The following is a 15,499-nucleotide window of genomic DNA, read 5'->3' on the forward strand; positions in this document are numbered from 1 at the left end:
TTTTTTTTTTTTTTCCCTGCGGTACTCGGGCCTCTCAGTGCTGTGGTCTCTCCTGTTGCGGAGCACAGGCTCCAGACGCACAGGCCCAGCGGCCATGGCTCACGGGTCCAGCCGCTCCATGGCATGTGGGACCTTCCCGGACCAGGGATCGAACCCGTGTCCCCTGCATTGGCAGGCAAATTCTTAACCACTGCGCCACCAGGGAAGCCCCATCCAGTCCACTTTTGCTACTGTCGGGATTCTCTGTCCCAAGTAAACAGTAACTTTAAAACTGAAACAAAAAGTGGAGCCCTGAAGAAAAACTGCGAAGAGGCTGTGGGAAGGGAAGAGAAGACGAATTCAGCTTTGAGGTGCTGAGGTGCTGGTAGAAGCGACTTACTTCCAAATGGAGAGTTGAAGGCCAGGAAATGGATGAGATCGGGGAGGGAGAGTGTGCCTGGAGAGAGGAAAGATGAAAACAGTAACTAGGGGAACACCCACGTTCCAGGAGTGGGGAGGAGAAAGAGGAGTCAGAGAAGGAGTGGCCAGAGAGAGGTGAGGAAAAAAAAACAGTAGAATACCTTGTCACAAAGTTTTTAGAAGAGGGGGATGGAAGACAGGGTGGGAGGCCCCAAGGGAGCAGAAGAGGGGAAACTGCAGCAATAGGGACTGAGGTTAGACCAGAGATTGCCATGGACATTTCAATGAATGAAGGCTTTTCCAGACTCCACAAATAAGCTGGATTCCCTGTGTCTGGTACATTTTAAGATGGAGCCTTCCCGGAGGCCAGAGGAACCGGGCTATGTGCTCTTATCTCCAAAGATCTGGCGGTCAGCTCTGTAATTAGCACTACCTCTCCTAACTCGAACCAGTCCCTCCAGGAACTGAAAAGCTGAAGAACATACTTGAGAGGGATTTCACACCCGGCTCTCTGGCCCAGCCTGGTGAAGTCCCGTTTCGTCATGCAGCTTTAATGACTCTCCGGAATGTCACTCTCATCTGGTATTGCCAACAATCTGACTAAACCCTCTTGCAAAAGTTTGCAGCATTCGTCCGGGGAGGACTACAGCTCCCAGAGTTCCCGGGGCGCTTCCCGGTGCCGATTGGCTGAGCCGTAGGCTCCCGAGGGAGGTGTCGCCCCGCCTCCCCAGGAAACAAGCACCTGATTGGCTGCGGCGCGGGGCTTTTGTGTCCCCGCCCTTCCCCAGGGACCGCGGCGGGCAGAGCGGAGCTGCCGGTGTCAGAGCCCGGAGAGCGCTGGCAGTTCCGCGGTGGGGATGCTGAGGAGCGCTGGGTTTGCGAGCAGCCCTGACCACTGCGGACTTCCGAGGCGCTCCGGGCCGTGAAAACCCCTGAGCCGCGGCCAATCCCAGGCTCCCGAGGCCATTCACCATCCAGAAGCCAGACGAACGGGGAGTCCAGCGCAGCGGCGGCCGTTCCCAGATCCTGGGCTTTCGGAGCCTTCTGGAACCCCGAGAGATACCCCGGGGCTCTAGAACCTCCCCAGCGGCCCGCAGTCCCGGCTTCCTGCGCGCGTCGGTCCGAAAGCCCCTCGGGTGCACGGGCGGTCGGCGAGCCGCGGCTGGGTCCTGGCGCACACCATGATCGTTGCGGACTCCGAGTGCCGCGCCGAGCTGAAGGGCTACCTACCCGGGGCCGGAGAGGTAAGCAGCGGTCGAGCGACGCCACTCTTCCCTTGAACCCAGAGCCGCGTCCGAGCTTCGGGCTGTCGCGAGCTGAGTCTGTGAGCCAACCCCCACCCGGCTCGGGGAGGGGGAGTGGAGCGCGCAAGCCGGAGTGGGGTTGCATCAACTGGCAGCCTCGGCTCCCTCCGCCTCCTCCCCCTACCCCCGGGGCTGTAGAGCCCTCCAAGGCTCCCTTGGACTCCTGGCCAACGAGAGGGGAGCCTTCTCGACGTTATCTTGGGTTTGGGCCCTAGTCGAGGGAGTCTTCAAGTCCAGGCAAATCCCGGAGCAGCGGCCCGACCACTCCTCCTCCCCGCCCCCTTCCGCAGATCCTTTCCTCTAGGCTGGGGCTAGAGGAACTGTTTCTAGGTAGGATATGTACCCGCTGCAGTGCCCCCGCTCGGGGATTGGAGCACTTGGGGCTGGCCAACGGAGGTCGACCTCGTCCCCCGCCCCCACCTGCACCCCCGATTTGGATTGGGGGCGTGGGCGCTTCGGGGCCTTGGCGGGCTGCCGGGTACGCCGCGGCCAAAGCCCAGGGGAGAGGGGGAAAACCCTGGCCGCGACACCAGAAGCCAAGCGCCGATTTGGCTGTGCCCTACTAAGTGGTCTGACGTCCCAGAAGTTTGTTTTGGAGGGCCTCTCTTTGCAGTGAGGCTGGGAATACGGCTGGACCCAATCTGACACCCCCTCCCCCATTACCACCGCCACGGACAATGGCCATCTTATTTATTGCGCACCTACTGGATGCCAGGCTCCGGCTTTGCCTTTTCGCTGAGTCCTCAGGATTAAACTAGCAAAATATGAGCTATACCATTAGTAGTAGCCCCAATTTACGGGATGAGAAAATTGAGGCCCAGGAGGGGCTATAGAGAGGCTTCCTTCACTAACCCAGCAGAATAGCTCATTCTTTGGCTCGGGTGTCTCTAGGATTTCCAAGTGTGCTTCACACAACGGAGAGTTTTGCTTGTTTCTTGAGTTTACAGACATGGAGCCTGGCACAAGTGTCTTACTGGGGTTGGGAGTCAGACAAGTGCTAGTCCTGAACTGTGACCCTGGGAAAAACAGCTGCACTTCTCTGAGCAGCATGGTTTCCGGGGGTCCCCGGTTTTCTGTTAGCTTGTCACCTTTCCCTATCATGGTTTAGGAGCCCCAAGTGGAGGGACGAAAGCTGCTCCTGCCACTTCTCAGTTGCGTGACTTTGACCAAGCTACCTTATTCTGTCTGTTTCCTTCTTTATGGAAATAATTTTATTTATTGGAGCACCTGGGCACTAGAGCAGGCATGCTACGGGTTCATGTGGCAGCCTTCCCACTTACTTGCTGTGTGACCTTGGCCAAGTGATCACTTCTATCATCAGCAACTTCCTCCTGTGGAGATTTGGTCATATTTCCAAAGGACTGTTGGGAGAATTAACTGAGAATACATGCAAAGGCCAATGCACAGTGCCTAGAGCATAGCAACTACGTCCTGTATCAAACAAGCTAGCTATTTTTAGATTGTGGCCACAGCACATACTTCCCTTTCCCCAGAGTGTCTCACAAGGGGGTGTCTGAGCCCACCCCTCCTGCCTGAGGTGAGAATTGGTCCATCCCTCTTTGGGACAGTGTCTGGGAAGTGACCTGGGGAGAAGAGTGTGCCCCTGGTTGACTGGGAAGGCTCTGAGGGTGTGGCCTTTAGATGGAAGCCAGCTGTCAACAGCAGGCGGGGGTGTGGGGAAGCTGGTGATGTCTGACCCCTTTCTACATATTCTCTCTCAAGAAAAGAGGACCTTGGGGAAATGTCTGTTTTAAGCAGGATCTTTAGAAGACAGTAGGGTGCTGAACTTACAGAGCTGGGTGCCCAAGGCCCAAGGGAAGTTGGACAAGTATGAACAAGGAATGTACAGTCCCCTCAACTCCCATCACTTCGCCACACATGCTTTCACCGGGTCAAGGCCTTCAGATGCTTCACTCTAGTACTGGTGGTATGTTCTCAGAGCCCTCTTCCTGAAACATCACTGCCTCAGGGAAGGCTTTCCTTCCCCACCAGATAATTCCCCTCTGCATACCTGCTTCCTGTTCCCCTTCTCCATTGCAGGAGCTATTATCCCAATTACAGTATAACAGTTGTGTAATCAGGAATTTCTTGTCTGTCTCCTTTGCTAGACTAGAAACACTCTGTAGGTCCCATCCCCAGCACTGTTCTTAGTACCTAATAGGTGCTCCTAACTATTTGCCCCTTGTTGGCTTAGCTGACCCTTGTGAGCTGTGCAAGCTTTGAAGTCAGATCTGAGCTCCAGGAGAACCTCAGTGAGCTGTCTCTGACGAAGGGATAAGAAGACGTATTTCCCTCCAGGTGGTTGTGAGAAATCGACCAGATCATGGTGGGCATATGAGTTTATATGCACCACTCACACACCCCTCCCTGCAAGGCTGGAGATCAGAGGTTGCTTGGGCTCTGTCTCCCTCTCAGGTGTAAACCCAGGCAAGTATCTTGAGTTCAGCAGCCCACGGGGAGGGGAGTCTCTGCCCCTTCCCAGCTGGCAGAGTGACTTCAAAGGTCTCTGTAGCTGAGTCCTGGAGGTTGCAGTCTCTGGATAGGATACCGGGAATAAAGGCTGGGACTACTCCAAGAGGCTGATCTTGGTGGTGGACAGAACCCTTGCAAGCCAGACTGAGCTGAATTCAAATCTCAGGTTGGCCTCTTGTCAGCTGGTGCTTAACCTTTGGAACCTTAATCTTTCCTTGTGTGCAGAAGAGACCCCCACCCCTACCCCCAAACTGATGAAGATTAGATGCAACCAGTGTGCTAGTGAAAGGTAATATGGAAGCTGATATGAAAGGTAACTTTTAGTGAGTGCTTAAATCGAGAGCCAGGCACTGAGCTCTGAGGTGATTATCCTCTCTTTACAACTTGCCTGAAGCCCTCTCAGTTGAGTGGCCACCCAGATGGCTGTCTGACCTCAGTGTTCCTGCTGCCCTGTGTGGTCCCCTCAGTTGGAACTCATTGGTTTTCCCTCTGCCCCATCCTAGCTGTGTTGCCTTGGGTAGTTCACCCGCCCCCTCTGGTTTTCCTTTCTTTATCCGCATAGTCAGGGCGGGGATCTTGCCTTTATCAGGTGTGCTGAACCTGCACTGTCCTATAGGGTAGCCCTTAGCCACATGTGGCTATTGAAATGTAGATAAATCAGATTTTTTAAAATTAAAAATTCAGTTTTTTAGTTGCACTAGTCATACTTCAAATGCTCAGCCACTGTGGCTAGGGGCTACCATATTTATTGGACAGCGCAGATAGAGAATATTTCATCATAGCAGAAAGTTTTATTGGACTCACTGTGCTAAACTCTGGGATAACAACAGAGAACTAGATCCAGTGTGTGCTCTCAAGGTAAGAAACAAGGCAGGATGACAAGGGCTGTGATTGGGGCAGTGGATCCCCTGGGAATGTAGACGGAGAAGGAGCTTCTCATTCCTGGTGAACCTCAGAGGCAAAGCCTTGGGGCTTCTGAGACCTTGAGAAGTTTAGAGAATAGGAAGTTTCTGCAGTTGAGGAAACCTGATTTGTATCCTAACTCTGCTACCTCCTTCCTGGCTGAGTGACCGGAAGTGACTTGACCTCTCTGAACCTTATTCCCCATCTGTAAAATGGGAGCTCTGGTAGTAGAACTCCCTTAAAGTGCACATGAAATAAATGCTTCGCCAATGGTAATCAGCGTTGTTACCCACCGTTATTATTATTGCCTTCCTACCCCAGGAAGTAGGGGAGGGCCGATTTGGAGGTGTCATCTCTTGGTGGTGGGCCCCTGTCCTGTCTGCTTCCTCTCAAGTTTTGGGTGTCTAGGTTGGGGAAGCATTCAGCGTACTGGAGCTCTGGATTAGAATCTACTTGATCTTGCCTTCAGGGCTTTGCACTTTCTGTTACATCTAACTGGAATGCTGGTTCCCTAGATCTTTATAGGCCCTTTACAGGCCCATCAACTCATTTAGATATTTGATATTTAGATATCAACTTAAAGGTTGTCTCCTCAGTGGCTTTCCCTGTCTACTAGGACTGAAATATTGCACACACTCCCCCACCCATCTGTATAATCTATGATTTGAAATCCTATTCATCATTTGTTTGATTGTCTTTCTCCTTTAGATCGTAAATTCTGGGAAAGCTAAGATTTTGTCTTTTCACTCCTGTACTCTTGCTACCTGCAATGTAGTCATCAAAAATATTTGTTGAGTGAAGAGATTAATTCTAGTTCCACTTGGAAAGCACTTAACACAGTGCCTTATAATTGAGAAAGTGATCAATAAATGGTGTGAAACAATGGCCCTCCCTCCCTGGCAAATTATGCTGGGCCCCACCCAATTAAATTAGAATTGCTGGGCCTTGGCATTGGTATTTTTTAAAAAGCTTCTCAAAGGGATTCTAAATGTGCAGCTTGGGTTGAGAGGCCCTTGTTTGAAATAACAATGAGGTTAATGATCTCTGACTTGTTAAGTGCTTGCTGTGACAGATGTACTGAGCTAAGGCCTATACAGCCAGTACCTCATTACATCCTCATGACTACCCAGTGACAGTAGGTACTATTACCCCGTAATTTGGTGAGGAAACTGAGGCTCACATAGCTAGCAGATAATAGGTGGTGGAGTTGTCATTTGAGCCCAGGCAGTTTGTGTCAAGAGCCCCTATCTTTTAACAGTATTCTATCGTCATCATCATCATCTTCATCAGGGCTGATAATGTTGGTAGATCCAGACCTATCATTTAAAGACCCACAGGCATCAGTTTCTTCCCTTGACAGCTCCTGGGGCAGATTTTAGAGTGGGAAGGGATTCCCAAAGCTGTTCGCTGTCCCTCCTAGTACCCTGGTGGGCCCTCCCTGTCCCACCCCCCCAACTCCCCCAGTTCCTTCCTGCCCTTCCCCACCACACCTGGCTGTGGTTTTCTGTCTGTCCTTAGGTCCCCTGAGGGGGAGGCCCAGTTTGTGGAGTCAGCAATCCTTATCTCCCAGACAGAGCTGTTAGGTTTTTTTTCTCTTTGGTGAGGGAGGAGGGAAGGTGAAACGGGAGTGCTTGGGGACTGTGGTGGTTTCTATGCTGGACTTGGACCAGGCTGGCCTGGTAGATCCCAGAAGTATGGGCTGAAAGGGGCCTAAGCAGTCAGCCCAGCTACCTTCTTTGTCAAAGATTAAGGCCCAGAGAGTTTAGGTTACTTTCTCAGAGTCACACAGCAAGTTAATGGCAGCAGAATTGGTACTCATGCCTGGGACTTTTGTACCCTTGTTCTTTCCTTTGTGGTCTTTCAGAGCCCCAGAGCTCTGCCTCCCTCAGGGGGTTTTTGGCTATGTGAAAAGGAAGGTTCAATTATAATCTTTAGTCCCTGGACACTTGAGGATTAGCAGTAAGTCTAAATTTGAATGAGGAGGGGAGAGTTAGAAGGACACCGTCTCTGTCCAGTGAGGGTGTGACTCTGGTTTGGATAAACTGTTTCTAAGGCCAGTGCTGAGAGCCCCCTCCCAGGTAGCAAAACAAAGGGATAAATAAAACTGGTGGTTTCCATAGAGGCTCCAATACAGCCACGTCAGAATAGCTGCTACCTGCCCTCCACGCCTCTCTGCTTTCTCTGTTTTCTTCATTCACAGACTAGTGTGAATTACCTGGCTCCGTTCTCCACAGAATGTGATCTGGTAGTAGGGAGACCTATCTCAGACAATTAGAAGGCAACGTTTTCGGAAGCAAAAGCGTTGGGAATTGGGGGGTCACAGATGAGGATCAGAAGAAAGGTTCTTAGAACCTGGAAGACAGAGTTAGCTCTGCAAAAGGTGTGACCAGTGTGAGCACGGTGGGCCTGAGTCACTAATGGTCTGGGAGGCTACAGGAGGCAGAGGCAGGGTTTTAAGCCAGTGATGAGATTTGCACTTGAGAAAGTTCACTCTGGCTACAGGAAGTTTGCCCTCTTTAGAAACCACCAGGGTCATGTACTCATTAGATCTGCTCCTGGTCCCAGAGGTGGGGTTGGGGGAGGATGTTTTATTTATTCATTCATTCTGTTAACTTGGTAGAGGATGGATAGGAGAGGGCAGGGCTGTGGAGGCAGGGAGACCATCGGTGAGGCTGTGGGTTTGAGAGGCTGAAGCTGCATCATAGGAATCTAGGGGACTTGGTAACCTGGCTTCAGGATACGAACAAGGGGGCTTCTTCTATAGGTTCTCCAGGGCTGCCAAGAAGGTGGCCTCCTGCAAACGTGCAACACAGTGGCTGTATATTTCTCTTGGGGCTATATAGTGGGCTCCTGTGTCCCTTCCCAGTTCCTGAATAATTCAGCCTGTGGGGTAAGCTCTCTTGGTTGCTTTATCCTTTCTTCACCCACCAAACTGGTATATATTTCCACCTGACTGCTTCATGCAAGGTGAGCCAGAAAGGTGATTTTAAAATCTCAGTGTCGGGGACTTCTCTGGTGGTCCAGTGGTGAAGACTCTGCGCCCCCAATGCAGGGGTCCCAGGTTCGATCCCTGGTCGAGGAGCTAAGATCCTGGATTTCGCATGGTGCAGCCTAAAAAAAAAAACAACTTAGTGTGACCCCTCGGATAGGAGGAGAAAACCGGAGAGAGAGCTATCTTCTTAGTCCTCGCTTTTACCTCCATCTAACCATGATGTGTTTCCTTCTAGGAGCAGAGGGAGAGCCGGGTTCGGCGAGGCCCTCGAGGGCCCAGCGCCTTCATTCCAGTGGAGGAGGTAAGCTTGGAAGGGGTTAGGAATTGTTGTTGGTCCCTGGGAAGAAAGGACATGGGGCATTGAGTGTGTGGGGGGCTTTGCTTGTCTCTTGGAATTGCAGGTTTGAAACTACCCCTTTAGGTTCTTGACCCATTTAATCCACAAAACAGCTCTTTGAGGCAGGCATATCAACCCCATCTTGCTGGGAAGAAACATGCTCAAAGAGATAAAGTGTTAATAACACAGCTAGGTAATGAGCAAACTTGTGATTCCCAGAACAAGACTTGTATTTCCTTAAGAAGATAGAACTATGCATGTTTATCTTCTCATCCTTGACTGTGTGTGTATTAAAGTTTTTTTCGACTTCAGAAGTAATATATGTTCATTATTTTTATATTTCCAATGTTTCAGAAAGCTTTAGTCTCTTACAATCCCACTCCCACAGAGATAATCACTGTTAACCATTTGCCACTGTTTTCCAGACTTTTTTCATACAGAGCCAAGGTCATAGTTTATAACATGGTTTTGTTGTTATTGTTGATTTGGGTTTTTGGTGTGGTTTTTTTGGGTTGTTATGTTTTATTTTTTCACTTAATGCAACAGAGACACCTTTCATCTACTGAGTCAGGTCATCCATTCATTTATTTAACAGATATCTATTGAATGATTAATTGTGTCAGGCACTGTTCTAGGTGCTGGGGATACAGCAGAGAACAAGACAGACAAAAATCCTTGCCATCATGGAACTGACACTCCAGTGTGTGCCTGGTGGTGGGGGAAGCTTCAAAACACATGAACAGACAAATTAAAAAATAATAGTTTCCTTCTTTTTCTTTGGCCTTCAGTGAACAAAGACAAATGTTTCCTTGTCCTCCTTGCTCTCCTAAGTGTGTAGGCCAAGCAGTTAATGAGCTGTTAACAAACGTCTAAACCCTTCAGTTCCTTCCACCCTTTGTAAGTGGAAAGCACACAACCACCCGCTGATTATTTATGTAGCCCAGAATTTTAAGCCCAAATGTTGTTCTTATCTTTTATTTTTTCATTCATAAATAACCACTCCTCTTCTGTAATAAAGGAAAGAAATAGGCTTTGGGGTTAATCAGGAATTGAATTCTGGTTCTGTCATTTACCAGATCTGTAACCTTGAGCACAGAATGAAATCTCTCTGGGTCTTGATTCCCTCACGTGTCAGTGGGGGAAAATAATAGTATTCACCTCACAGGGTAACTGGGAAGAATCAGTGAGATAATGCAGGCAGGGAACGCTCCAAACTGAGACCTGGCACGGAGAAATCACTCAGGAAATTTGAACTATTTTGCATCCACATCCAGTGACTGCATGGATTTGCACTATTAGAATAGAAGCTCGGTGGGGAATTCCCTGGCGGTCCAGTGGTTAGGATCCTGCGCTTTCATTGCCGAGGGCCTGGGTTCAGTCCCTGGTTGGGGAACTAAGAGCCCGCAAGCCACTTGGCAGAGCCAAAAAAAAAAAAAAAAAAAGAATAGAATCTCTACGAAAGCAGGAGAAGCTGTACTTTAATCTCTGTGCCTCCTATCTAAAATTGGAGAAAACAGGTCTCTAATTTCACAGTTGTGAGCAGTAAATGAGTTAATATATGTAAAGTGTTTGAACAGTGCTTGGCACTTAGCGAGCATTATATAAGTATCAATTAGTATTATATAAAGTGTCTAATAAGTATTTGTTTAATCATTTAATGAAATATCTTTTCCTCCCCTGTTCTCCTTTTTTTGGGCATGGCGGTTGTCTTCAGTTCCTTGCTATTAAAATCCCAATGAATGCAATGAATATGTTGGTCTCTTTGGTGGGGAGGGCAGGAGGGGAAGCCATCCCTTCCTCACCTTTGTTTGGCAGGTCCTTCGGGAGGGAGCCGAGAGCCTTGAGCAACACCTGGGGCTGGAGGCGCTGATGTCCTCCGGGAGGGTGGACAACCTGGCAGTGGTGATGGGCCTGCACCCCGACTACTTTACCAGCTTTTGGCGCCTGCACTACCTGCTGCTGCACACGGATGGGCCCTTGGCCAATTCCTGGCGCCACTACATTGCCATCATGGTGAGCCTGTCTGAGCCTGACTTTTGTAGGGGTGGACACATTGGGGGATTCGGTCCTCAGATTTCTTTGCTGGGGGCTTGATTCCGCAAACAAGGAGGAGAGGCAGCATAAAGCAAAGCCCTGGCTTTATCTGACCATCCATCGAATTTTAGATTTTGAAGAGAGGCATATTTAATGCCTGCTTTGCAGATTGGGAAACTGAGGCACATAGGAGTCAGGTGACCTGCCCAAGGGAGGACAACAAACCAGTGGCAAAGCTGGGGTTAGAACCTAAGTTTCCTGCCTCTCAGGCAACAGTGAGGCTTGTGATGTTCCCTCCATGGGGTACCCACCCGAGCAGGGCACAGAAAGAAGAGGGTGACCTGGGATCTGTCCACCACCTCTAGGCCGCCGCACGCCACCAGTGTTCCTACCTGGTGGGCTCGCACATGGCTGAGTTTCTGCAGACTGGCGGTGACCCTGAGTGGCTGCTTGGCCTCCACCGTGCCCCTGAGAAGCTGCGCAAGCTCAGCGAGATCAACAAGCTGCTGGCACATCGGCCGTGGCTCATCACCAAGGAGCACATCCAGGTGCAGTGGGCAGAGAGACGGGTCCGCGAGGGAGCACGGGGGCCAGGCTGGGGCATGGCAGGCAGCCCAGGGCAGGCACTGAGCAGATCTGGCCTTTCCTTTTCTCTCCAGGCCTTGCTGAAGACAGGCGAGCACAGCTGGTCCCTGGCTGAGCTCATCCAGGCCCTGGTCCTCCTCACCCACTGCCACTCGCTAGCCTCCTTCGTGTTCGGCTGTGGCATCCTCCCTGAGGGGGACCCCGAGGGAAGCCCCGCCCCCCAGGCCCCTTCACCCCCCAGTGAGCAGAGCACACCCCCCAGCAGGGACCCACTGAACCACTCTGGGGTAAGTCACGGGCTTCAGTCTTGGTGGGAGAGGAAGCTGGCATGGCCCCTGGTCCTTGGGTAGAAGACAGCACCTCCCTATCTGAAGCTGCTTCCCTATCGCACACTGAGAGGCCTTAGAAAAGTTATTTGATTTTGAAACCCAGTTTCCTCATTTGGAAAATGAGGATAAAGACTCGCACTTCATAAAGGGTTGTGAGGATGAGATGAAATAACCATGTGACTGGCCTCCACATGGAGCCCTGTGGGCTTAAAGTCACTGACTTTTAGAACTTTAAAAATACGAAGTTTGCCTGCCTCTCATTCTATAAAGTGGCTTATTTGTTTGTATTTTAAAAATACAGATACTTTAAAAAGCCCTTTCCTGTGAGGGAAGTTGATGCTCCGAGAAGCCGTGTCTATTCTCTAGCTCTTAAACATCACTTTGAGAAGCACAGGCCATGTGAGCTGTCCAGTGCAGTGGCTGTCACAGAGGGGCTTTTATGATCCTTCAGGAAGGCCCGGCATATGGGAAAGACGTGTGGGGTTTCTGGGGCCTAGGGAGGAAGAGTAGATGGCCACCACCAGGTCTCTCCTGCAGGGCTTTGAGGCTGCCCGTGACGTGGAAGCTTTGATGGAGCGCATGAGGCAGCTCCAGGAGAGCCTGCTGCGGGATGAGGGGGCCTCCCAGGAGGAGATGGAGAGCCGCTTTGAGCTGGAGAAGTCAGAGAGCCTGCTGGTGACCCCCTCAGGTACAGGGTCACAGGTGTCCCCTCAGGTACAGGTTCAGGGGCCGCCCGCTCCTTACATCATCTCTGCTGGGAAGCAGGTACCTCCATGCACTGCACCTCTGCAGCCACATCCCAGGCACCACAGGCCTGATTTACCTCCTCCCCAAGGCCTGGCTCCTGCCGAAGTCCTGGTCCCACTTATTGTGGTGAGGGGCTTTCTCTGGCCCCCTACTCTGCATTCCCCAGCCCCCTAATGATGATTAATCAGGAGTGGAGGCCACTGTGCTCCGTGCCTTGGCCTCACCATGACCTCTTTCTGACGTCCTCAGCGGACATCCTGGAGCCCTCTCCAAACTCAGACATGCTGTGCTTTGTGGAAGACCCCACTTTCGGATACGAGGACTTCACCCGGCGGGGGACTCAGGCGCCCCCCACCTTCCGTGCCCAGGTAGGCTCTCCCCACTGGTCTTACTATTGCTTTACAAACAAGCAGGGGTGGGTGGTTTGTGTAGTTAAGAGATTTGGGTACCTTTTCTCCCTCAGGATTCCACGAGGGAAGTGGGAGACCCTGGATGTGAAGGGACCCACCTGTGCCCTAAGCTCAGGGGATCCTGATCACAAGGAGGAAGTCATCACCAAGCTGCATCCTCCTCAGCTTCTCAGGTCCAGACCAAGCAGCGGGTTAGATCTCTGGGGTGGAGAGACACATTATGGAGAGCCAAGGTGTGCTCCAGAGGATGGTGTCTCTCCAGCTAGCCTTGGGCCCCAAACATTCTCCTCACTGACCCCTTCCCACGTTCCTCAGGATTATACCTGGGAGGACCATGGCTATTCACTGATCCAGCGGCTCTACCCCGAGGGTGGGCAGCTGCTGGATGAGAAGTTCCAGGCAGCCTATAGCCTCACCTACAACACCATTGCCATGCACAGCGGAGTAGATACCTCCATGCTCCGCAGGGCCATCTGGAATTACATCCACTGCGTCTTTGGCATCAGGTGAGTGCAAGACCAGGGCATGAGTGTATTGCAAGCCCTCAATCTGAGCTCACAATTGTTTCCTTTTTCTGTTTGTTTTTCTTTCCCTTTCTTCCTGCCTATATTGTTTTTCAAAGCAAATGTATTTCTTTGCTGATTATAAAAGATAATAGCCATGCTCACCTTTTGAAACTCTTTAATCTGACCCCCAGAGATAACTAGGGAGATTTTTATATATATGTGTGTGTGTATGTATGCGTATGTGTATGTGTGTGTGTGTGTGTGTGTGTGTGTGTGTGTGTGTGTGTGTATCGAGAGAGAGAGTTATATTTGTATTTTCATTCCAAGTAGCATTTCTTCTCATAATAAATAAAGCAACAGAAATGCCAATAGTAGGGGATTTTAAATAATGACATATCCATTCAGTGAAATATTATGCAGCTATTAAAAATTATAATAATGGTTTATTTATATTGCCATGGGAAAATGGTCAAAATGTATTGAAAGAAAAGAAAACTGGCTACCAACCAGAATCTTCTTTTTGTTCCTTTTTTTTTTTTCTTTAAACTAAAAGTGTGTACATGCATGGAAAATGTGTGGGAGGCTGTACCATAAAATGTTATTTGATAATGGTTGTCTCTGTATAGTATATGATGAATTACATTTTCATTCTGTTACCTAAGTATTTTCTGATCTTTTTTGAGTGGGTTTTTTTTTAATTGATGGAATCATACTTGATATATTCTGCAACTTGCTTTTTTTACCTAATAATCTATCGTGAACCACCTTCCTTGTTGGTGCGAATAGATCTTTCATGCTTTTTAGCCACTGTATGGTGTTGTTATGGATGAAGTATAACTATCCAACCATTTCCCTATTGTTGGATATTTAGGTGGTTTGCAGTTTTTCACTATTACAAATACCATGTGCAATGACTAGTTTTATACCTAAGTCCTTTTTTTAAAAAAAAATTATTAATTTATTTATTTTATTTATTTTGGCTACATTGGGTCTTTGTTGCTGCACGCGGGCTTTCTCTAGTTGCAGCGAGTGGGGGCTATGGCTCAGTAGTTGCGGCATGTGGGCTAAGTAGTTGGGGCATGTGGGCTAAGTAGTTGGGGCTCGCAGGCTAAGTAGTTGGGGCTCGCGGGCTCTAGAGCTCAGGCTCAGTAGTTGTGACGCACGGGCTTAGTTGCTCCGCGGCGTGTGGGATCTTCTTGGACCAGGGCTCGAACCCATGTCCCCTGCATTGGCAGGCAGATTCTTAACCACTGTGCCACCAGGGAAGCCCTATACCTAAGTCCTTGTAGGTAAACCCTAGATGTGAAATTACTTGTCAAAAATATACACAGAACAATTTTTTTTTTATTTTTAAAAACCTCACTCTGATAATGTTGTGGGAAATTTAAAGAATTAAAGAAAGAAACAATTTCCCAAAATTCTACTACTTCTCAACCACATCCACATTCTGAGATGTTTTCCTCCATTGCTTTTTTTCTTTCTTATGTAGTTGCTTTTGTGTAGTTGAAATTATAATTGTTTTTTCATTTTTTAAAAGATATGCTTGATGTTTGTAAAGAACCAGATTTTTAGTAAATTTAGGAAACAGATAACAAAAAGAAGAAAACAAAAATCATCCATAATCCCACCTGCTCTTATTATTGTCAAATATTTCTTTCCTGTCTTTTTTCCATGCACAAATGACCAAAACATATATAATTTTACAAAAATAAGACTTTCTTGTCTACTGGATTTATTTTACTCAGTTTAATCAAATGAGAGCATATTTTAGAGAACACATGATTTTTTTCTTGCTTTCTAGTTTAGCTATTATTCCAAGCATCAAAAAAAAAAAATCCCCAAAGTTTTAAAAAGGTGTATGTTCCTTGTAGAAAAATGTGCATTTCTGTGTGTTACCAGCTGTAAATCATATTTCACTGAGTGGGTTGAGCTGTGCTTAATTGGCCAGCCTCCTTCTGGCCAACCTCCTTGGCAAGTTTCTAAGTCAGGGAAGGCCAAGGATGGACGGGCATCTTAGGGTGTGTGTGGCACAGGCTAGTTCCTGCCCAGCTGCCAGGTCCAGGCTCCTCCACTCTCCAATATGGCCCTCACTCCTAAACCTTTGTCTACCAAGTCTGTCCTCTAGTCTAAAACTGGTCTTCTGGGACTTCCCTGATGGTCCAGTAGTTAAAACTGTGCTTCCACTGCAGGGGGCACGGGTTCAATCCCTGGTCGGGGAACTAAGGGCCCACGTGCTGCGTGGCGTGGCCAAAAAGAAAAAAAAAATTTTAATTTAAAAAAAATAAAAAAAAATTAAGCCAGTCTTCCTCATCCACACTGGTCTGTGATGACTCACTGGCTTACTGGACTAGGGAGTGACAAAGTGGCTTCTAGACTTGTCACCAACTTGCTCTTTGACTTTGAACAAGCTAATTGCCTTCCCCAGGCCTTAGTTTGCCCATCTGTAAAATGACTACTGGCTCCTTTTTCTCTTTCCCTCTT

At 49.1% G+C, this 15,499-nt stretch overlaps 1 protein-coding gene across 3 annotated transcripts in view; it reads left to right on the forward strand.

The window, feature by feature from the left end:
• The first annotated feature begins 1,580 nt into the window (after positions 1-1,580).
• SESN2 (sestrin 2) overlaps positions 1,581-15,499 on the forward strand; it is a 16,154-nt gene continuing 2,235 nt past the window's right edge. The window contains exons 1-9 of one of the 3 annotated variants that reach the window (XM_007461801.1): positions 1,581-1,643; positions 3,499-3,522; positions 8,306-8,371; positions 10,223-10,420; positions 10,807-10,989; positions 11,101-11,313; positions 11,893-12,043; positions 12,352-12,470; positions 12,828-13,018. In XM_007461801.1, the coding sequence (XP_007461863.1) occupies positions 1,581-1,643; positions 3,499-3,522; positions 8,306-8,371; positions 10,223-10,420; positions 10,807-10,989; positions 11,101-11,313; positions 11,893-12,043; positions 12,352-12,470; positions 12,828-13,018 (1,208 nt within the window). Of the gene's footprint in view, positions 1,644-3,498; positions 3,523-6,967; positions 6,995-8,305; positions 8,372-10,222; positions 10,421-10,806; positions 10,990-11,100; positions 11,314-11,892; positions 12,044-12,351; positions 12,471-12,827; positions 13,019-15,499 lie in introns of all 3 variants that reach the window. The other 2 variants (XM_007461800.1, XM_007461802.1) reach the window with 2 other exon arrangements.

Source organism: Lipotes vexillifer, unplaced genomic scaffold, assembly GCF_000442215.2.
Source record: "Lipotes vexillifer unplaced genomic scaffold, Lipotes_vexillifer_v1.1 scaffold699, whole genome shotgun sequence".
Classification (NCBI taxonomy): Eukaryota; Metazoa; Chordata; class Mammalia; order Artiodactyla; family Lipotidae; genus Lipotes; species Lipotes vexillifer.